Genomic DNA, 22,238 nt, shown 5'->3' with positions numbered 1-22,238 from the left:
TTCACATTAATTTTTCAACACAAACCATGCACTTTAAGTAACTTGAAGGTAATTTCCTTTTTGTTACAGCATCTTTTAATAGAAAACTCTTTTTTATATCAAAGCAAAGTTTTATTTAGGAAATTATCAGTTGGTAAAATCGGATACTTTTGCGATATTGCTTGCTGAACTCAATGAAAATATTTTTTGCAGTTAATTGAGAAGAAAATCAACAAATTTACAAGTACCGCCGAGTTGATGGTGCAGGATCATCATTATGACTCCGCCCACATCGGCAGGGAAATTGATATGTTGAACACTAAATGGACAACATTCCATATGAGTGTACGTGATTACAGAAAGATGATTGACACATCCATCGATTATTATCAACTTGTTGAAGAGGTGAGTTAAACTTTACTTTAAAGTATGCATAGTTTTTTAGATATTGATCAAAAACCTTTTATGCTTAGAAAGAGTTGTTTGATTTGCTAGTATTGATGATGAATTGTTGTGCAGAAACTCTGAAAGGAAACCTATGGTGAACTATTGTTGCGTACATTCTCATCATTTGAACTGTGATGGATAAATGTCTCATTGGCAATCATACCACATTTCCTTATTTTTATATACTCTACATAATCATAGTGTAAAAACATTTTTTTAGACATTTCGATCACTGTCCTTCTTCATTTGTTATTTCTCTCAACCTGATTTATCATGCAGTTGAAAGAAATACCAGGCAGAACTATTGAACAAACTTTGTTACACCACAATAATGTATTTATAATGATATTTGAGTGTCAGTTAAGGAATACTGTTATATAATAAAAATTAGAATAGATATTAGGTGATTAATATACGTGTGACAAGATCTACTGATATTTTAGCAAATGTGTCTGACCATTAATTTTGTATAATTTAAAGTAACTCTTATTCCATACATTAATCAAAATTGACTGAAATGGGTTGTATGTGATGTACGTTAATAAGACAGCAACCTAACAACAAATTACAGTTGTCTCTTACAAGGATATATTATTGATTAAGGCTTCTCAAAATTTGAAAATAGTCTAATCTAAATGTTTAAAAACTCAACTGGTACAATATTTGACAAGTCAATTAGATATGAAAAATAACTATACATGTAAAAAAGAATTACATATTACATAGTTTAATTAGAATAAAACTTGATATATTTTGCAGACTGAACAATGGTTGAGAGATGGAAATAATTTATTAAATGACATTGGCCGTAAAATCGTCCAGTGTAAGACCCCTCAGGAAGTTGATGACCTCGTAAAGCCGATGGACCAATTCCTGCAGGAAGGCAAACCCAAACAAGAAGAGAGACTCAGAAAATTATCTGAGCTAGCTGTAGAGCTTTATGGTGGGTACTTGTGCAGCAAAATTTTTTTACAGTTGATGACAATTAATTCTACAATTTTGCATAAAAAGTGAAGCTGATTTCCTTAAATTTACAAATGTTGACATGTTCTGGTCTGATAAAAAACAAGGAAAGACACTTGATATCATTGTGTTCACTACAAACGTAAACTAGCTATGAAAACTTCAATATCTATAGCAAAAATAATGAAAATAAGACTTAACAAATTTATGTCAGGAGCTATATGACCAAAACAAACCTAAAAATATCAGACAAATTCATCTAAGGTCAACTTTGCCAGAAGGAACAAATAGGTTTATTCATTTTGAAAGTTTGAGACAAATTTTAGATAGGATGTAGCTGAAGTAAATGAAAGCCCTAATCATGTACAAGTATATTGAAATCCCTCATTATGTATATGATTTTATTTTTGTAGGCAATGAGGGCCCCAGTCATGTGCATGATATTTTTGCACAGAATGAGGACTTGATGCAATCGCTCCAGCAGGCCAGTAATCAAGTATCTAATATTAAACACAACCTCCAAGAAAGAGAGGTAAGTCATAACAGATAAGCCAGGCTGTTTACTAGATGATTTTCTAATTTAGATAATGAACACAACTGAAATAGAATTAAAGTTAAAAAAGTGACACCTAGATCAAAGTTTTGTAAGATATATTTTGAAATAATTCAAGATTTTGGAACTTACATAGTTATATTTATAAGACAGTAAGTCAATTTAGAAATTAGGAAATCCTAATAATAAGGTTTTACGAAATCCATACTTGATTGATTAAGATTGGATTTATTTCTATGGCAATTAAAAATTTGTTTCATAGTTTTGTTTTATTCTAAATATTAAAATGTATTTTGTTCTATTGATTTATACATTTTTGTATCCTGATCAGCATTTATTACATCGTTTATATTTTGGTTTTGAAGGTTGGTCCCCCAGTCGCTGAACAAGCAATTCAGCCGATGGAAGTCATGGTAACTGCCTCAGCACAGAGGTCACCCCCAAAAATACTGAAACATTTACAGAATGCTGAAGTTGTAGAAGGAGAAAAGTAAGTGGAGTGTTCCTTTGTTGTTATAATAGCTCCAGATGATTCAAGAGCCCTCTACTCTCTAAATTTATTGAAACAAAATGGAGAAAAGTACTTTGCTTTGGCTCTTTGCTCACCCAGATCATCAATAAAATATATGATATAATACCCAAAATTTTATTTAAATGTTGCATTCGTTTGCATAATTTGACAACCCTGCAAACCAAGGTATCCACTTCAGGGACTCAATCGAAATGAGTCACACAGGCGTTGGTTCACCAGACGGAGTTTAATGTTTGATATAAGTATTATTTATGAATTAATGGAGTTATTATTTATGACATTAGATGGATATACTATTACTTAAAGCAGACTGACAGATTAATAAAAAACTTATATAATAGTGCCGTTGCTGTAATAAACTTTAAGCATACATTACTAATAAGTTTATTATTGACTTTCATACAACTTACTATTTACGCTATTGATTCTTTCATGACATGACATATTTAAATGCATTTTAACTCTTGATTGGTTATCATACAGCTGCACATTTGATTGGTTGTTTTCTTATATTTCCACATTAAAATTAATTTGTTTTTCATTACAGATTCACATTTGAAAGTCATGTGGATACTCCCGTACAACCAACTGTTATATGGTATAAGGATAATATGCCATTAAACAGTCCTGATTATGAGACTCGATACAGTGATGGCATTGCCACACTCACCATAGAAGAGACATTTTCTGAAGACACTGCTCGATACACGGTCAAATTTAATACCTACCTTGGATCTGCAGAATCTTCAGCTCATCTTACTGTTAGAGGTCTGTATATTGTTTTGTCTTAAAATCAAATTTGCCGATATTAAATAGACTTAGGTACTGAGTCAGATGGTGGATATTACACTTAGAAAAATTAATATTTTTATTTGAATATTGGAAGTAGAAAGGTAATAGTGAAATATAACAAGGACAGTTACTGTATACACTGATCCTACTTCATTGCTAGTTAAAAAAAGATGTGCACTTCTAGAACACATAAAATGAGATTATTAAAAGTTAAAAACCCTCATAGAATTTATACATAAATCTTTCGTAAAAAATCGACTTTACAAAAATTGGTATTTCTCAAAAAATATCAAAAGTTAAGTCAGTCAATAGTAGTAAATCATAAATTAACACTCAAAACATTGGGTAAGATTGCATAGGGACAACCTGTTAAGTGTTCTGGTGTAAGGAAACATATTCTAACCTTTTCAAATCCTGAATGATCAAATCTATTTCAGAAATGCACCAACAAATTATACCACCTGATTTCACAAAGAATTTGAAATCAGTTGATGTTTTAGAGGATGCCCCATTTGCATTTGAATGTCATGTGACTGGTATCCCATCACCCACCATATCATGGAAAAAAGACGATTTAAGTATTGACAATTCACCAGAATATGTTATGACTAAGATCAATGGCACATGTTGTCTTAAGATCCGCAAAATAGGCCGTCATCATGGTGCCCGATATACATGCAGGGCCAATAATCCTGGAGGGGAGGCTGCATCATCTGCCCGCCTTAATGTAGTCCGTAAGCGCCTATTCTATTCTAGGCATGTTGTGTGACCAGGCATGCTTGATCCATTTTCAACCCTGTTTGTTGTTCAGGTTTAGATTTTTTTTTTTTAAATTGAGTTTTGAGAGGCATGGCTGACAGATTTTATTGAAAGTTGTTTACAGAGCTGTTGGTATCATTAGTTGAGGTAAAGCCATGAAACTTTCATCAGAGTGCTAAAGCATGAACCATATGCTTGATTTTAACCACCCTTATGTTGTAATTTTTTGTATGCTTGCCAAAAACCTTCCCATTTATTTAAATCCTTCAAAGTAAAGGAGGCATGTTAAAATTTCAAATTTTTTGAAAAATTTTATGTTGTGGTGTGATTTATATATTTGTAAGTTAATAAATTGCTATATAGACGTCTTAATATGTTGTACTTTGAAAGGATTTCCTTATATTGTTTTTAGCTATGTTTCAGTGCAAAACATGTGTTTTTTTCAAATTGAAAATAAAAAATATCCAAAAGAAATATTAAAAAACTAAAGCAAAAAAATATACTTTCTTTTATATCTTTAATAGTTTTTTTTTTATCTTTTTCACACTGTTTCAAATTACTGGCGATTGAAGAAAATTATGTAAACTGAACGTTATTTATTTTTAACAATCTATAAGAAATATGGTTTATTTAGAAATGAGTTTGCACTACATGTAATACATTTCTTTGTATTTGTAGCTCTAGATAGACCCGTGATACATCAGATGACCAATGATATAAGCATGCCAGAAGGCAAAGGTTTCAAAATAGAGGTCATATTCTCAGGGTCACCAACACCAGAGGTTGCATGGTTCAGAGGTCAAGACAGAGTTGTACCATCATCTGTTTTTAAGGTAAGTGTAGCTCATTAACTTGAGTTAAAACTTTACAAACATTTGAGTTGAGGAAGAAACTTCAAAACAGTTTGTTTTATGTTTGTTTTGCAGGAAAATACTTGATCTTCCAGCTTAACAATTGAAATTTTAGATTGAAATTTATTATGATTCTGATAATGGTAAATTAAATCAGTGGGATTTATGGATTACATTTTTGGTTAAAACACCTTCCAATATGGGTCTTCACAACTCAGTAGTTTTGATTTATTTTATTTCAAAGAAACCAATTTCGTGATTGTACAAAAATCTCTTTTAGGGATTTTTTCTTTTAAAAAAAATAATCTGCAAATCAATAATGTTTAATATAATGTAAATTAGATACGCACCTCTTAAATTATGATAAATCAAGCTTATAAACAAACACTAAAGTGTAATATTTATTTATAGATCACAATAGAAATAAACAGAACCACATTACAAGTAACAGAAGCCTACCCTGAGGATTCAGGGGCATATACTGTCATCCTACAGAATGCTGCAGGAGAAATACAGAAAACATGTCAAGTTAATGTAGAAAGTTTCTACTCAAGTGCTGCTGAGGATATGTCACAAGCCTCAGCAGAAAATGAACCAATGGCTCCTAGTTTTACTCAGAAACTTGCCCCAGCTAGAGAAGCTATGGAAGGAAGCCGTGTCCGATTGGACTGTGTACTTGTTGGACATCCTGAACCAGAGGTATGTTCTTATGTGATGTATGAATAATTCTTTCTAAAAAAAAGATAGTTTTGAATGATATTTGTTTGTAAGCCAAATTTCCCAACAAGAAAATTAATGATTTTGATAAACACTGAATTTTAATTGACAGGTTAGAGATATTGTTTAATTGGATCTAAGTTCTTGGGATAACAATATTCGTGAGATTTTTTAATCTGCCACTTACTCATTTGGGACAGCAAATTCAGAAAAATCATGATATTTCTCAATTGAAAAAGCATAGAGTTTAGTATTTGTTTTAGTCTGTTTTATGTACAATTATGTATTTCTGTTAGCTTGTTATTGAACATGTACAAATAAATAAGAAAAAAAATCTTCATGTATGGTACCATTTTCTCCTAATTAAAGATTGTGTGTATAAGTGAAATATTATGAAGATATATACATCTATAGGTTGTATGGTTCCACAATGATAAACCTGTAAAGGAATCCAAAGACATACAGCTGTTGTTTGAAGGAGATCGCTGTACACTGAGTATCCAGGAAGCATACCTGGAGGATGCTGGTGTATACAGATGTGAAGCACGTAATCCATACGGAAATGATCAAACTGTTTCTAAATTACATGTAGAACGTAAGTTTATACACACAATTTACTTGTTTAAGCTGTGGAAAAAATAATTTTTCTTTCAAGTTTTCAGATGAGTTTATACAGTTTAGAAACACTATTGTAGCCCACAGTTCAGCTGATAGGCTTGTTATCTGGAAACCTTTCTTAAATTCAGCATTCACAGGCCTAGTGTGGTACAGTCCTACTTTTTCTGGTGCTATATTAATGCAGAAAAACTAGTTTCTTGTATTTTAGGTTATTTTAGAATCCTTTAACTGTAATGATAAAGTGATAGCCTTTTAAGGGAATAATGGCACATGGTAATACATCAAAGGTATAATAGCCTTCAGATTCATTTGTGATTCAGATGATAAAATAGAAAGTACAGAATCTATGTTTTTATTTTGATATATCATTGTTCAAAATGTATATGTATTCTCTTCGTAAAAAATAAAATCTTTATTAAGGCTCCAATTAAGAAATCATTTTCTGTGTTTTTATTTTTAGCTCTGAGTGAATTGAGTGATGCTTCAGTAAATGAGGCCACACCTCCAAAATTCACACAATTACTGCGTGATCTGAATGTCCAATCTGGTCATCGTGTATGTCTACAGTGTCGGGTGACAGGTCATCCAATCCCAGATGTCCAGTGGTTCAAGGATGGCAAACCAATAGAACTTGGACCTGATTATCAGGTACAACAAACATATTAATCAGTTAGACACTAAGATTAAAATCTGGTCTTAATTATGGACATTGTAAGAGTAAAGTCCTATCTCCTCTTGACTAAACCAGTGAAAATTAATGCTTTGTCACTTGATTGGTACTGAAATTAAATAATGCTAACCATTTACAATGAATTTCAGATTTGCATATTATATGCCTCATACTTTTGTTGACTTTGAGTTGTCTGTTATGCTTAGTCGAAGTCAAACATACTGAATTGCTTGATTATGAAGTATTTATCAAAGTAAGATTTGTAATGATAAAAGTTACATAGTGAAATTTAACAAACATTATCCTTTGCAGGTGACAGCATTTGCTGATGTACATAACTTGACAATCCCAGAAGCCTTTGTTGAAGACACAGGAACTTACATGGTCAAAGCTGTAAATATGGTGGGAGAAGCCAAGTCATATGCTAAACTCTCTGTAAAAACAACACCAGAACCAATGGAGACATCCGAAGTCATGAAAATGAGACAAATGATTCAAACCAAAGAATCTCAGGAGACAAAGTTAGTGAAGAAAGAACTGGAACAATCCCCTCCTGAGTTCCAAAGACTCTTCCATGATATGACAGTTAATGCTGGGGAACCAGTGAATATTGAGTGCTCAATATCTGGCAGTCCGAAGCCAAAGGTCACATGGTATTTCAATGGAATGCCAATTGTGTCACGTGACTATATCATCAGAATGGAAGGTACAAGACATACATTACATATCCCAGAGACGTTTGATGAGGATTCTGGACGGTTTTCTATTACAGCAGAAAATCCTCTGGGCAAGGCAACCTGTTCTGCCTATCTCTTTGTTGAAGAAGAATCAACTATACCTAAGACCAGAATATTTGGAAGTTCTGAAATGTAAGTAATAAGATAGAAATAACACTTGATAAATTTGGTGTGTCTAAAGGACTTTTCTGGATTTACTTTCATCAGGAACGCCTAAAACCAATAATTCATATGGATATATTCATATACAAACATGAAATAATTTAAGATTCATTTCCTGTTCAATGCAAGATATTATAATGTTGATGTCTCTTTTAACTCTTTATCTACCACTGACGGATATATATACGCGGTTTTTATCATCGTTCTGTCAGCAGTGACTGATAAATCCACTTGCATAATCAAGTGTGTATTCGCAGTGACTGATAGATCCGCTATAAACATACACTTGTGCAGTCCCGGTGACGGATATTTCCGTAAAATATACCACTGTTAAAACCTTTTAGATTGGACAAAACTGTTGGGGAATCCCGAAATGAATCAACGAAATTCAGTTTTACAAATGAATAATCTTTCAACTCGTACATTCCTTTTCTATAAATTGTGTGTGTTTACATTTAATTATGATGAAATTTACACGTGTTCGGAATGTGATTAAAACAATGGCGGATGAATGGGCTTCTTTGTACAAATCAGATAGCAAAAGTTAAGAATTTGAAGGATTTATGCAATTAGAAAGCAAAATTGGAAATATAGGAAGGGATAGTTTAGTTTGTCGGACAAAGATTGCATGTCTTCCGAGGATGAAGAAGCCAAACATGGACAAATACTTTGAAATTTTTTACGTCTGTTTACGGCAGCTTTCAAGCTTGATAAGGAAATGAAAAAAAATGATTTGGTATTTGTTTCATTTTTCAAGTAATATACAATAAATACTGATTAATTAAATATTTAATTAGAGTACTCATAACACAGCCTTAACAATTTGTGAAAAATTCTCTCACTGCAAATTATCTCTGTTAGTTAACCTACAATTCAGCTGCAGTAGCTAACTAATCAGCAGTGTGTAGTAGTGAACTGTAAAGGTACCTGTGGTAGATAAGAAGTTAAGCTGTTTAAAAGTTATTTGTATTTCAGTACAAATCTGTAAAAGTAAATAATTTCAGTATCATTTTCCATACATTGAATTGAAATGAATTTAAAGTTATATTAGTTCTGCTTTAATATTAAGTCAATAATAAAATGCATCTAACTAACAATTAATTGTAGGACAAGACGTGTATCAAAAACAGAAACAGTGTCTTCTCATGAAACCAGAATCAGTCGTGTCATAGAGACACAGGAGACACAACCAACATACATACCATCATCAGAACAACATAGCACAAGGATAATCACTGATGTAACACCACAGTATGAAATGAGACCAATTGAGACCAGAGAAACACATGCTACCACACTAAAGACTGATGTGAAACCAAAATTCCAGCCAGTAGATTTGACAATTTCTGTACCTGTACCTCCCAAATTTGTGCAGGCTTTGAAAAACATAGAAACTATGGAAGGAACTAGAGTCACATTTGAAGGAGTTGTTTCAGGTAAGTCTGAAGACATTATATTGGCAGCTTTCTAAAAATGATGGACAACTAATAGAGCTACATGGCTGTAACAGCTTTCCTTTATAGTTGAATGAAAAATGGTAAAATTGTATCAAGTGCAATGGTTTTTACTGGATAAATAAAATTCATCTTAGTAGAAAGATCATTTTATTATATTGAGTTGGACAGTATATTTCATAATAAAATCTCATATATAAATATATATTGCTATATATAAATGTATATATTAGCTTTTTGACAGATTATACAGAGAATCCAAGAGGATTACTCATAAATCTTTAGTTCCGTATTTGTTGTATTAGATTATATTTTGTTTATCGATATGTGATAACCAGACATGAAAATTAGCAAGCAGCATTTAGGATTAAGTGCAGAGACTGTTCAGCTTGTAGTCAAAATTATGTAGGGACTGTTACCTTGTGAACTTGCACATTTAAAATCCAGCTCATCATGCCGTTCTAGTACAAAGCAGAATTCAATTTCATATCACATTAACATTTTCTTCTCCTGAATATACATATAAATTGTCACTGAACCTTAAACAGCTGTTCATGGTCATCATTAATATGTGGATTTTGGCAAGAAAAATTGATACATAGATTTGAAAAAAATATGTATATAAATTTCTAGGTAAACCAGAACCAAGTATCAAATGGTACCGTGAAGGAAAAGAACTTACAGACAAGGCTGACTTTGAGATATCATACCATGATGGACGTGTATCTCTCAATATACCTGAGGCATTCCCTGAAGATCAAGGCCAGTTCAAATGTACAGCAAGGAACATGGCTGGCCAAGCCTCAAGTTCAGCAGAACTTATTGTCAAAGGTAAGCTTTATTATGAGAAAAGATTATTCTTGCAATTTTATTTGATAAAAAATCATAGGAATTCTTCACTATAAATCTTTTGGAACTATTATTAATTGAGAATTCATTTAAAGATGTAGAAATTAACATATATTACTTTATCAAGTGAGCAGGAAAATAATCGAATGATGAAGGAAAATTTAAATTGCTTTATTAGTTGTTGAAAGAGGAACTTGGGAAATTGCAGAAGAATTAAGTTGACATTTTGATTTTAATTGTTTTTTAGCATCCATGGTACCACCATCATTTATACAGAGACCACAGACACAGAATGTTAAGGAGGGAAAACCTGTTCGTTTCACTATTCGTGTTGCTGGACAACCTCCCCCAGAAATCACATGGTATAAAGATGGATCTAAGATCACAAGTTCACCAGACTTTGAACTTGTCCAGGAAGATGATGTACACTCCTTGTTCATCCCTGAAGTATTCTATGAAGATGCTGGACAGTACACTGTTGAAGCTAAAAATCCAGCAGGAAAAACTCAATGTACAGCTAATCTTAAGATTGAAGGTATGCATTTAATTACTAGTGGTTTACTACAGAGCAGTGATCAGTGTGATTTATCTGATGTCTTTGTGAACACAATTTCTCTCTCCACACTGTGTGCTTATATGCATGATAATATCATGTGAGAATTTCATTGTATGAAAGATTTTTTTAGTTATATTCTAAGTAATCATTATCATACAGTTTTATTTCATGATTTTTAACTCTGTATATGCCCATTTACAGTTCATCTCACATGAGGTTTTATTTGTCTTACAGCACTTGCATGATTTGCAATTTCTCTGAATTTTCAACCTAAATTAAAAAAAAAAAAAGAAACTGTGAAAAAAAATTATGATTGAAACTTCTTCAGTGTTGAAAGTAAAATGTGTAGTAATTACAAATAAAATCTGTTTACAGTTCCAATGGAAGAATCAGTTCCTGATAAAGCCAAGCCTGTAACTGAGGAGAGATTTGAGCCTAAACGAGCTCCTGCAGCACGATCTGCTCCAGAGGAGCCAACACCAAAAGTCAGGAAACTACAACTCCCATCAGACTTTGTCAAGAGGACAGAATCTCCCCGTGAAGTATCACCTCGTGACCAGAGGTACAGAGAAGAAGTCAAAATGGAAGTTGGTAGGAAACCAGATATGCCTACCTATGAGCAAACCTTCAGACTACCTGCTGGAGAACCAGTACAAGTTACACCTAAACAGAAACCAAGATTTACTCAGGTAAAAGTTTGTAGACAATTTTCTTCATACCAAACCAACAAATAAATTTGTTTTTTGTAATATCATAAAAGGTATTTTTTAAACACATATTAATTGAAAGAATGTTGTTATACCTTGTTCATATAAAAAATATAATAAAAGTTAGTGATTCAGATTTCCTGATACACCATTTTAGGTTTGTTACCAATTTCAATGTCAAATATGTTTACAAAAATAAATTTGGATTACAGCCTCTACAGAACAAGAGTGTAGACCAAGGTGAGCCTGTTGTATTTGAAGCTCGTGTAGAAGCTCATCCAGAACCCATTATAAAATGGTACAGAGATGATGTTGTTGTCAGAAGCTCTCCAGACTATGAGATAACCTATGACAATGGAGTATGCAGACTTAGCATTGCCGAGACATTCCCAGAAGATTCTGGTGTCTTTAAGGTCATTGCTACCAATGCTGACGGGTCAGATACAACACTGGCCAATCTACAAGTACAAAGTAAGTTCATCATACAAATCAAAAATTTAATTTTGCATACACACTGTGTCCAAGAATTGAATTGCTTTCAAAAATGTGTTATGGCTGTTCAAAGCTGTTCTGTTTAAACAAACTGTGTAAATTTAGGATTATTTTTCTTTAAACTATACAAAGCTTAAGAAAACAATTTTTATCTTACAAATTGAAAAAAAAATTATTCAGACAATTTTTGAAAAAAAAGAAAAATTTCCTTAGGTGAAATTTGGCTATGTTTCTTTGATTTTTAAATTTTAAATGTTATATATTTTATTTTATGTATTACACAAACTTGGTGTTCTGTTTTACTTTGGTACTTTTTACTGACATAGTAGCTCATTATAGTTATTTTTATTGCGCTGTTTTATTTCAGGATCACCAATCATGTCACCAGTAAGTGAAGCATTCAAAGCAGACAAAGCACCAACAAGGGAGGAAAGAATTCCATCCCCGATTGAGCCTGAAGCTCCACGCTTTACACAAATACCTCAAAACCAAAAACTCAAAGAAGGCACCAATGCAGTATTTGAATGTACTGTAACTGGTAAACCTTTCCCAGATGTATCCTGGAGAAAACGTGGATTCCCAATCAGGGTTAGCCAAAGGTTTGTATACCTATTCAAATGGAAGATATTTAAATATTTTAAAAGTACAGTTTTAATTAGAAAGAATGTTGTCAGTGACATATGATACATATACTTTTTCTTTAGGAATTATGAAAATAACTAAGAGGGATTATATATATACTGTCATATCTTAATTTTTCAACATAATTTATACTGTTGAGTATTGGGCAGTTTTTATAGATATTTTAAAGATAAAATATTAGATGCTAATGTTACTTTAATTTAATTTTATCTATTCTGGAATATCAATGATCAATGTAATTATCTAGAATATTTGTATGCTTTTGATTATCTGTTGTTGGTAAAATATAATTACATTCTTCAGTATTTTAAAAGTGTGATTGAAAAATGCAATTGATGGGATAATATTTTTCAGATACAGGATAACAATAGATGAGAATACAGGAAGAATTTCTCTGACTATTGTGAACTGTAAACCTGATGATGTTGGACAGTACACATGTACTGCTGTCAACCTAATGGGACAGACAGACACCACAGCCACACTTATACCATCAGAAGGTAAGACACACTTATACCACCAGAAGGTAAGACACACCTCCAGAAGGTAAGACACACCTCCAGAAGGTATTGTATACAAGTTTTTTTGGTATTTTACTATGCTTCCTTAGGTGCGCATATACTACTTAAAGGTAAAGTTTACATAAGGAAAGTTTTTATTTGTTTTGAACTATCACTTTGTCAGCTAAAATCATACCACAAAAGTAAACTTATGATAAAATTTTGAAAGGCATTGAATCAAATCCATGTATAATTTCTTTTAACACTTATTATCATTATTTCTTAAAGCTTACATGTCAAGAGTTCCAGACTGGATGAGGATTTAAATTTTCATAATTCAGTTACCATTGTTGTTTTTCAACTTAGAAATCAAATTTCCAAAGTATTTATCCATTTTTTATTTACAGAAAAAATGGCACCACCACCTCCAGCACCAAAGACATGGCAACCAATGGTAACAGAACAACCACTTAAACCATGGCAACAACAACCTGAAATGACACAGCAGCCAACAAGACCATGGTACCAGCAGCCAGATATCAATCAGCCGCCAGTAAAACCATGGCAACAACAGCAAGAGATGGCACAACCTCGTAAACGATCAGATTTCTTTGTTCCAAGATCTGAAAAAATTCTTGAGAGCAACATACAATATAGACTGTCTCAGGAAAGAGAAGTCCCTATTGTAACATCTACTTTGGTTTGTACATTATCATTAGACTTGATAACTGCCAAAATTCAATGATTTCTTCAATAAAAACAGTAGATTTCTTCAAAGATTTCATTGCATACAACAAAAAAGATTTTTCAGAATGTCTTTGCTTGAAAATATATGACTGCAGTTCAAAATATTGTGAAATCTTTTTTTGTTTGTTGATTTTTCATTACTTTTTTCAAGTGTTTTATTTGAAAATTTTACTTCGACAGGAATTTACTCCAACTGGATTTGAACAAAGTTTGATGCAGAGACAGTTTTACAAAGAAGGCCATATCAAGTTCTCCAGTGAGACTGAGACATCTGAGTATGAATCTGATGTGACAACAGACAGAGTACAACCAAGTGCTCCTGCACCACCCAAAATAGTGCAGGAACTCAAAGACTTTAGATTACTTGAAGGATCTGATGCAACATTTGTTTGTCGCATCACAGGAAGACCACGTCCAAAAGTAGCATGGTATAAAAATGGCCAGAGAATAAAACGTAGCACTCGTTACGAGATGAAATATAATAAAGATGGCTACAGTACATTACGCATCAGAATGGCTTTACCAGAAGATGCTGGACATTATACAGTACTGGCTGTGAACTCTTCAGGAAAAGACACATGTTCTAGTGAACTGTATGTGGATAGTGTAGGAAATATTGATTCCACATCATTTGTAGGAAAGGAAGCCTTAGACAAAATTCTTGGAGTGTAAGTGTCATAGCAATATTACTTGTTAATATTGAAAACTTTTGATTTGTCAGAAATCTTGTTTTGTACATCTAGTATGAATTAGGATGTTGGTTTTCTAATTTGAAATTTTTCACATTGGTCTTTTATAGTTTACTATACTGTATGAGTTTTGTTGATTGTTGATTGGGTAAAGGCTGATGTTTGTTTTCACTCCTTTAATATGAGTATCGTAGGTTTGGTGGATTAAACATCAATGATTTATAGAAGTTATTGTTCCCTTTAAAATTCAATTAAAAAACTTGAAATGATGGTGTAATAAATATTTGCTACTTATACCTCTATTTAGCTTTATATGGCAGCAGTTCAGTATTGTTATAAAGGAGTATTTAAACTTATATCACTGTTTGATTTTTAGAGTGAATTTTAGAATTTAATAAATTGAAAAGTACAATACAGCTTTTATACATTTTTGACTCATGAATGTATATCTTATAATTTTTTTATTTTCATCAATTGAATTGAAAGTTTATAATGATAATAATCTTTATTTTATTTTCAGTGACAAAGATAAGGACAAGCGCCCAGAAGAAGAGGGAGGCATCATGGAGGCCTTATCTAGACCCCTGTTTAAGAAAGTCCCAGAAGACCGGGAGGTCAGAGAGGGTAACACTGTTAGATTTGATACCCTTGTTTCTGGACGACCAGCTCCAGAATTGACATGGTACAGGGATGATGTACAGGTTCATAATGATGACCAACACAAGGTAAGAGGTCAACAGCAAAATTATAAATATGTCAACTAACCTTAATAGATTATTAAAGATGGTTAATAAAAATGATTAAAATCAAGTTTGGTCAGATGATACAGCATAATCAAATTTTTTTAAATTAGGTATAGTCTTCAGTGATGAGCAATAGAGTTCACACCTTACAACCAGATCAGATCTTACAGACAGAAACATGATAAAAAAATTAAAGAAACCAACAACACTCTGGAAAACATCACACAGAAAACTCAAAGACTGAGCAACACAGTGTTAAGGAAATAAGTAAACACAAATTCAGAAAATAAATGTATGACATAGACTTCATGAACTAAAAGAAAGGATTTGTAAAGATTATAAGGAGAAAGTGTTTAATAGTAAATAATAGCTAAACTGTATCAATTATTTCTTATAATTATAGATTGTGGTGAATGAAGATGGAGTGAACTCCCTGATAATTCTGGCTGCTTCCAGAAATGATTCCGGACATTATACATGCCTGGCTAATAACAAGGCAGGTGAAAACTCATTTACAGTGGAGCTTAAAATACTAGGTAGGTTTCTTTTATTATTTGATTTATTGATGTAATGTCATAAAATCATATGTATGTGTCTGAGCATATTCGGGCAAATGACAAGCACTAAATTGTAAATGAGGAAAAATTAAAGTAATTCAAAAGTTGTAATTTTAGTTTTAAAAATAGAACTTTGAATTTTGAATATAAAAGTCATTGGGTTTTAATCAGTTCCTTCTGATGTTTTTTTAGAAAAAGAACAAATGCAACCGCCCAGATTTGTAGAAAGAATACAGAACTTTAATATCCGAGAAGGTCAACCAGTGACCTTGAGATGTCAGGTGATTGGTATACCTCAGCCAATGATAAGTTGGCAGAAAGATGGCAAGATGTTGATCCCGAACAAACCTTACAGGTAAGAATTTTAGAAACATGAATACATTGTAACATCAAATACATTTATGAATTAACATATTCTTAGTGAAAATAGTGAGTTGCATCTTTGTAATGATATATTTTCAACTTCAACTTGTGTGCTAAATGATTAAGATTAAAAACAAGGAATTATTTAGAATTTGAAGTATTTTTTCTTGGGTATAGTTGATAAAAAATCCTGAGCATCATATTTCTTACAAAATTATATCACCCATTTACTACAACTTTACCTTTTTTACTTTTACTTTGCCAAAAAAATTCCGATCAAACCAGTGCTAGGGGCTGTCTTAAACTTGCCGTTAGGTGAGAGTTTTTTTTGCCCTGTGTTGAAGCCTCACTGTGTCTTTGAGATAAAGAACAACAATAAAAGTGCTGTTCCTTTGCTTTTTGTTTTTTTTTTGCTGTGCATGTAATGATTTTATGTCATGGATGGAAACTCCATATCCTTTGTTTTCTATTATATATTATAAATGAATTCATTATTACTAAACCTGCGATTTGATAGGATTGATACAGAAGGAGGCAGATCTACACTGACAATTGATACAGTCGAACCATTTGATTCTGCCTGGTTCCAGTGCTCTGCTGCTAATGTTGCTGGAACAGCTACAACTAGAGGAAAACTGACAGTCAAATGTACGTCTTTCTTAATATCTCTAATAAAATAAAAAACAAAGATGTGCCTTGGAATAACAGATTTTGAATACTTAAATTTTTGCCTCAACAGTGATATTGTTTTTAAAAGATATTGAACAAATTCTGGGGGTAGATAGGTGAATAAAGTGAACTAGTGTTTATATTTATGTTATTTGTATTTTCAATGAGAGAACTTTTTAAATATCTGAAAAAATATTTGTGTATACGGCTGGTAAAGCCTTTGATAGTAAAGATCCTAATTGTATGATTACATCATAACTATTTATAGCTGAGGGTAAGAAACCAGAGCCAAAGAAGAAAATTACCATTCAAAAGAAACAAGTATCCCCAGTTAAAGAAGTGCCAGAGCCTGCACCTAAACCTGTGGTCCTTAGGCCTACACCAAAACCACAGCCGGTCACACCAAGAACAGATTCACCACCGTAAGTCAAGATTAATATTCTAAAAGCTCATTTGGGTTTAGAAAAAAAAGAGAAAAGATTTTGGCATGAATAAATCCCCCAAATGAGTTTCTTTTTTTCCAGGGTTGGATCCCAGTGGATCTGGAATTGTTTTGGCTCCTACATAAGGCAATGTATTTATCTGTTACTCAAAGCAGTGGCCAATGAATTTATATCTGTTACTTAGAACATTGACCAATTACAAATGTATTTATAGTGAACAATAATCTATTAGTGGTAGTACAATATAGTAAGAATTACTTGCTGTTTGTACATAAATGAGTTGAAGAAATCATAAATACTCTTTTCATAAAATTATTTGTTTTTCTGTTACATTGTGCATAGTTAGTAAAGTTACTTTACTAAAAGGGCAATTAGACATGTAAATTATCTTGTACTTTGTAAAATATCACTCTTCTATTTAGTGGAGAGAAGAAAGATGGATTAAATGTTTAGCATTTGTTGAATAAACAAAGAATAGCTGAAAATAGATCATTGGTACTGTTCTTTCTTACCTACATGCAACCAGTAGTCAGCTAATGAAAAATGTAAGCTTTTCAGCTTTAGATGAAAATCTTAAGCTGACAAAAAGAAAATTCAGTCTTTTTTCCTTCTAATCTTACCTTGTTTCCTTTTTGACAGACATTATGACATCCAAAAAGAGGGCTTTGTACAACAGATTTCCTATGTAACAGAGGGTGCTAGTGCTACTCTTAGACTGGTTCCTGATGAGGAAGCTAAGAGGTTACAATTGTTGTTAGGCATGATCTTGATTCCTGTTTTGTCCCGGACTGCTTGTTTTCTTCAATGATTGCCTTTCAGTTGGACTAGATTTATTGTATTTCTGTTGAATGCTAGTGATTTGTGTTGTTGTTAAGGTAGTTTATTTGCATGTATTGACTCCTGATTGCAGTTAGAAAAGAAAAAGAAAAAATTGATCTTAAATGGAAAAATATTTGGTGGTAGAAAAGAAGGAAGGCATTGAAAATATGAATCAAATGAAGCATTAGAGAAAATCATTTTAGACTTTTCCAAAAGTTGTATAGACTATATTCTAGATTTATTTTGCAATTCAAGCCTGCCATTTTTAACCAAATCAAAATAAGCCTTTTTGTGAAAATGACCTGGAAAAGAGGGTTATGTTTAACATGTATGAACAGTTTCTTTAACAGCATGTTACATTGTTTACAATTCCTAATGTGTAATGTGAACTTGAAAAATAGGCAAAATAACCCATAGTCCTCTAAACCTTTACAGAAAGTAGCGTCTAGTTTTCTTCATTACTGTAAAATCTGAATCAGTTAAACTGATTATGTCAATAAAATTAACTCTTTGGCAAAGATCGTAGAATTATTTTAATATTTTTTATTACTAATGAATGATCTGCTTGGAGATGATTTGTCAAAAACAAAACTAATATAGATGTTCGTCTTAAAACCGATGATAGAATTTAGTACAAAATTTTGAAATTGAAGTATAGATATTGCTTTTATTCATTGAGTTTATACTGTACTTCTTTTTTTTTTTACTAATGAATGATTTGCTTGGAGATGTTTTTGTCCAAAAAAACAACTAATTTAGGTGTAAGTCCTAAAACTGATGATAGAATTTACTACAGAATTTTAATATTAATATTGATATGAAAATATTTTTTTTTTTTATTAAACTGAACTTATTGTTGTCTGATTATTGAAAATCTTAAGTGTTTTTAAGATGAATTTTGTAAAATTTATGGGATATTGATTTAATATTTTCCTGATTTTAAAATGATTTTTTTTTTTATCAATTAAGTTATTTATTAGTCCCAGTAGAGTAATTTTCACTATGTAAAAATTTTGAAGACGAGTAAATGTTAATTTATTTAAGTGATTTTTTTAAAGTATTTAAAAAAAACCCTGTTTTAGAATGTTAAGTGATACTGAGCCAATGGAAACTGCTCCATCTCAGAAGTTAATTGAACAATCACCATTGGCACCACCAAGGCCACCACCACCAACACCAGCCACAATGTCGGCTGAATCATCACCTATACCTAAACGAAGAAGGTTAGACAAATTTGATGTAGCTAGAAAATGTGGTCTTTAAATTGTTAAAACAAGACGTTAAGAAAACTCATAATAAAATATGTTTCTTAGAGATTTTATGAAAAACAAAATTCCAAGTTCTCTCATTACATTATACTATATATATGTGTGCTTATCCTTCTTATTTCAATTCAACACTTTTTTGTTCCTTTTCCCTTTCTGTTTTTTGTGTGCTTTTTCGTATAAGCATGACATGTTCTTGAAATATGTATAAATACTATTTAAGATTGAAAAAAATAGAATAAAATGTATTGAATTATAGTTTGAGGTATTTGTTTAATAGTAATGTAATTGTTAAGGAAGAGTACCAATAATAAGAATTGTTAGAAGATGGATCAGTGTTTCTCTAAATTGACATTGAAGTTTTTACGCTATTATGGAAAATAAACAAGTCTCATTGAAATATACAAAGAAACATGTTTGATTAAACTTTAAAAGTACATTTTTTTAAAATCAATTCTTGAATGCTTTGAAAATGATATTTTCTTCCTCTCAGACTTGGAGCTATGCCTCCTGAGGAAAAGGTAAGCCCTGCCTGGGCCCCTCGACCTCATGCTCCTCCTACTCAACCAGAACAACCAATGGAGGTTGAGGAAGAGAATATGCCTCAGTCAGTGGCTGATGCCAAAAGAATGTTTGAGACACCAGAAGAAACAATACCACCAGCTAAAGCAGCTCCAGTCCATAAGCCAACACCACCGGCTCCTAAACACAAGGTGCCAGAAAAGAAACCATCTAAAAAGAGAGTAAAACTACCAAGTCCTCCAAGGTTAATCTCTTTTTATCTGCATGATAAACAATTGCAATGTTCAAGCTTTTTGAAAAGGATGTAAATGTTAATAAAACTTTGTGGTTTTATATAAATGGAGATCTGTGTATGACTAGCAAGTTTGTCCTTTATACTTTGAAAATTAAATTTGTAAGTTTCATTATCTTCCTCATTTCACTTGAAATAAAATCACAATACAATGTATGTATACAATGTATAACTGGTTTTCTTTGACTACAGTTATGAAATAGAAAGAGAAGGACCAGTACAGGAAATCAGTTACGCCTCGGAAACAGAATCAGGATACTTACGTTTTGTATCTGAGGATGAATTAGACACTCCTAAGAAAATAATACCAGCACAAAAACCAGTACCAGCACCACAACGTAAACCAGTACCAGAAAAGAAATTGTTATCTGAACAGAAATGGGTACCAGAGAAGAAACTATCACCTGAACGTAAACCAGTACCAGAACAGAAACTGTTACCAGAGAAGAAACCAGTAGCACAACAGAAGCCAGCCAAGAAAAGAGTCAAACTTCCATCTCCTCCAGGGTTATTATACTATTTCACAGCATGCTTCCTGTTAATACGCCTTTTTCAAGAGGATTTTCAGAAAAGTCAATGAAACTAAAAAAGTATTAGTAAAAAAAGTTTATAAAAAATTCATGAAATCAGTTTGATATGCTAAGACATGAATTACTTTTAAAAAGTTATCTTGTTTTCAAAATTACAGAATTTTCATTCTGAAGAAAACACAAAATTATGAAGACAATGAATAACAACTGCAAATGTTATTTTATTAGTTATGAGATTGAGAAGGAAGGACCAGTACAACAGATAAGTTATGCCTCAGACACGGAATCAGGATATCTACGTCTTGTGTCAGAGGATGAACTAGACAGATCAAGGTACACTGCATGATTCTGCTGCTGTTGCATGTTGTTCCAAATAAAAACCATAAATTGAAGTAATTTGTGGAAAAAATACTGAGTGATAGTTACTTTTAGAATTGTTCCATATTAGCTTTCTATGAAAGAGAAGTGAAATGAAATCACTATTTAAATTAAAGAAAAATTTTTGGTTGGGTTTAGTTTATTTATACTCCAGCTGGGACAACCAGAAATAAAAAAAATAATAAAAGAACAGGAGGGGGGAGTAAAACATATTTATTAAATAAACGTTACATTGACACTATAATTATCTTAAACAGTCCTATTGACCTAGAGAGAATGGCTCCTGATGAATATCCAGAGGAAGAAAGGTTAATAGAGATATCAATATCTTGAATGTGCAAGCTGAATTTATATAATAGTTGGACTAATCAGCTGAAAAAAAATAATTTAGCTTCTGTTCTCTTGACTTGAATATTAGCTGTATTTGTAGCTTCTTAAAATTGTTTTGCTCACATAAGGAAATAATTAAATAGCTAAAATGGAAAAATAATTAACTAGTGTATGTTACTTATAACTTTGAAATGTGTACTAGAATCGCTGTAAGTTTCTGTGTTGTAAAAGCATGAAGAAACTGGAAACTAATATGAAGACTGATAATCAAATGTAGGACACTAATTCAAATGGACCCAGGTGCATTTCCTTTAAAATATTATTTGTTCAATTTTGAAACTGCTAACAGTTTTATCTCCACTGTGTGCTTTATAAATGAGATTATATCTTGACTATGGGGATAGATTTAATTGTCAAAATCAAATGGTGATAAACTTTTCAGAGTTCAACACAGAACAGAGAAAAGAATGTTTTTGGAGGCACCTAAGATGCCAAAGTTAGCTCCAAAGCCAGTTAGGTTCATAAAGAGGCAAGAAATAGTGGAAAAAAATCCACTTAAAGCTTCTTCATTGCCACCAGAAACTAAACCTAAACCAGCCCTTAAAAAGCCTTCTGCAGCACCCCAGATACCAAAGGTTAAACATGTAGTTAGGATACAACCTCCAGAAGGTTACCAGTATACTGATTCTGATAGGTCAGTTCTTTGTGTTTTGAGATGCTCCTTTTGCAGTGAAATGTTTTGAAACCATCCTTGTGAACTTATTTTAGGTTTCCCTAGTTGTTAACCAATGTAAGCACATAGGTCTTACTGTAATTTGAGGTTTGATGTCCCTCCCCACTATTTGACCTGGCATGATCATTGGTTGAAATATAAATGATAACGTTTGGTTTGATTTCAGGTATGTTGCATA

The 22,238-nt window shown here is 32.1% G+C and overlaps 1 protein-coding gene across 1 annotated transcript in view; it reads left to right on the top strand.

Annotated features, from left to right (window-relative positions):
• LOC127718789 (titin-like) overlaps positions 1-22,238 on the top strand; it is a 319,779-nt gene that overhangs the window by 67,151 nt on the left and 230,390 nt on the right. Inside the window, exons 35-65 of the mRNA XM_052224839.1 lie at positions 193-384; positions 1,186-1,369; positions 1,803-1,921; positions 2,308-2,432; positions 3,022-3,242; positions 3,704-4,000; positions 4,704-4,858; positions 5,288-5,575; positions 6,008-6,188; positions 6,672-6,859; positions 7,194-7,750; positions 8,888-9,216; positions 9,868-10,065; positions 10,331-10,618; positions 11,015-11,328; positions 11,559-11,817; positions 12,206-12,437; positions 12,835-12,980; positions 13,388-13,680; positions 13,908-14,395; positions 14,937-15,141; positions 15,563-15,695; positions 15,909-16,071; positions 16,597-16,727; positions 17,017-17,170; positions 17,831-17,932; positions 19,093-19,233; positions 19,769-20,041; positions 20,282-20,596; positions 20,848-20,952; positions 21,770-22,021. Coding sequence (XP_052080799.1) covers positions 193-384; positions 1,186-1,369; positions 1,803-1,921; positions 2,308-2,432; positions 3,022-3,242; positions 3,704-4,000; positions 4,704-4,858; positions 5,288-5,575; positions 6,008-6,188; positions 6,672-6,859; positions 7,194-7,750; positions 8,888-9,216; positions 9,868-10,065; positions 10,331-10,618; positions 11,015-11,328; positions 11,559-11,817; positions 12,206-12,437; positions 12,835-12,980; positions 13,388-13,680; positions 13,908-14,395; positions 14,937-15,141; positions 15,563-15,695; positions 15,909-16,071; positions 16,597-16,727; positions 17,017-17,170; positions 17,831-17,932; positions 19,093-19,233; positions 19,769-20,041; positions 20,282-20,596; positions 20,848-20,952; positions 21,770-22,021 — 7,028 coding nt within the window. The remainder of the gene's footprint in view (positions 1-192; positions 385-1,185; positions 1,370-1,802; positions 1,922-2,307; positions 2,433-3,021; positions 3,243-3,703; positions 4,001-4,703; positions 4,859-5,287; positions 5,576-6,007; positions 6,189-6,671; positions 6,860-7,193; positions 7,751-8,887; positions 9,217-9,867; positions 10,066-10,330; positions 10,619-11,014; positions 11,329-11,558; positions 11,818-12,205; positions 12,438-12,834; positions 12,981-13,387; positions 13,681-13,907; positions 14,396-14,936; positions 15,142-15,562; positions 15,696-15,908; positions 16,072-16,596; positions 16,728-17,016; positions 17,171-17,830; positions 17,933-19,092; positions 19,234-19,768; positions 20,042-20,281; positions 20,597-20,847; positions 20,953-21,769; positions 22,022-22,238) is intronic.

Source organism: Mytilus californianus, unplaced genomic scaffold (assembly GCF_021869535.1).
Source record: "Mytilus californianus isolate M0D057914Y unplaced genomic scaffold, xbMytCali1.0.p SCAF_10, whole genome shotgun sequence".
Classification (NCBI taxonomy): Eukaryota; Metazoa; Mollusca; class Bivalvia; order Mytilida; family Mytilidae; genus Mytilus; species Mytilus californianus.
This window is presented reverse-complemented; position numbering and strand designations above follow the sequence as displayed.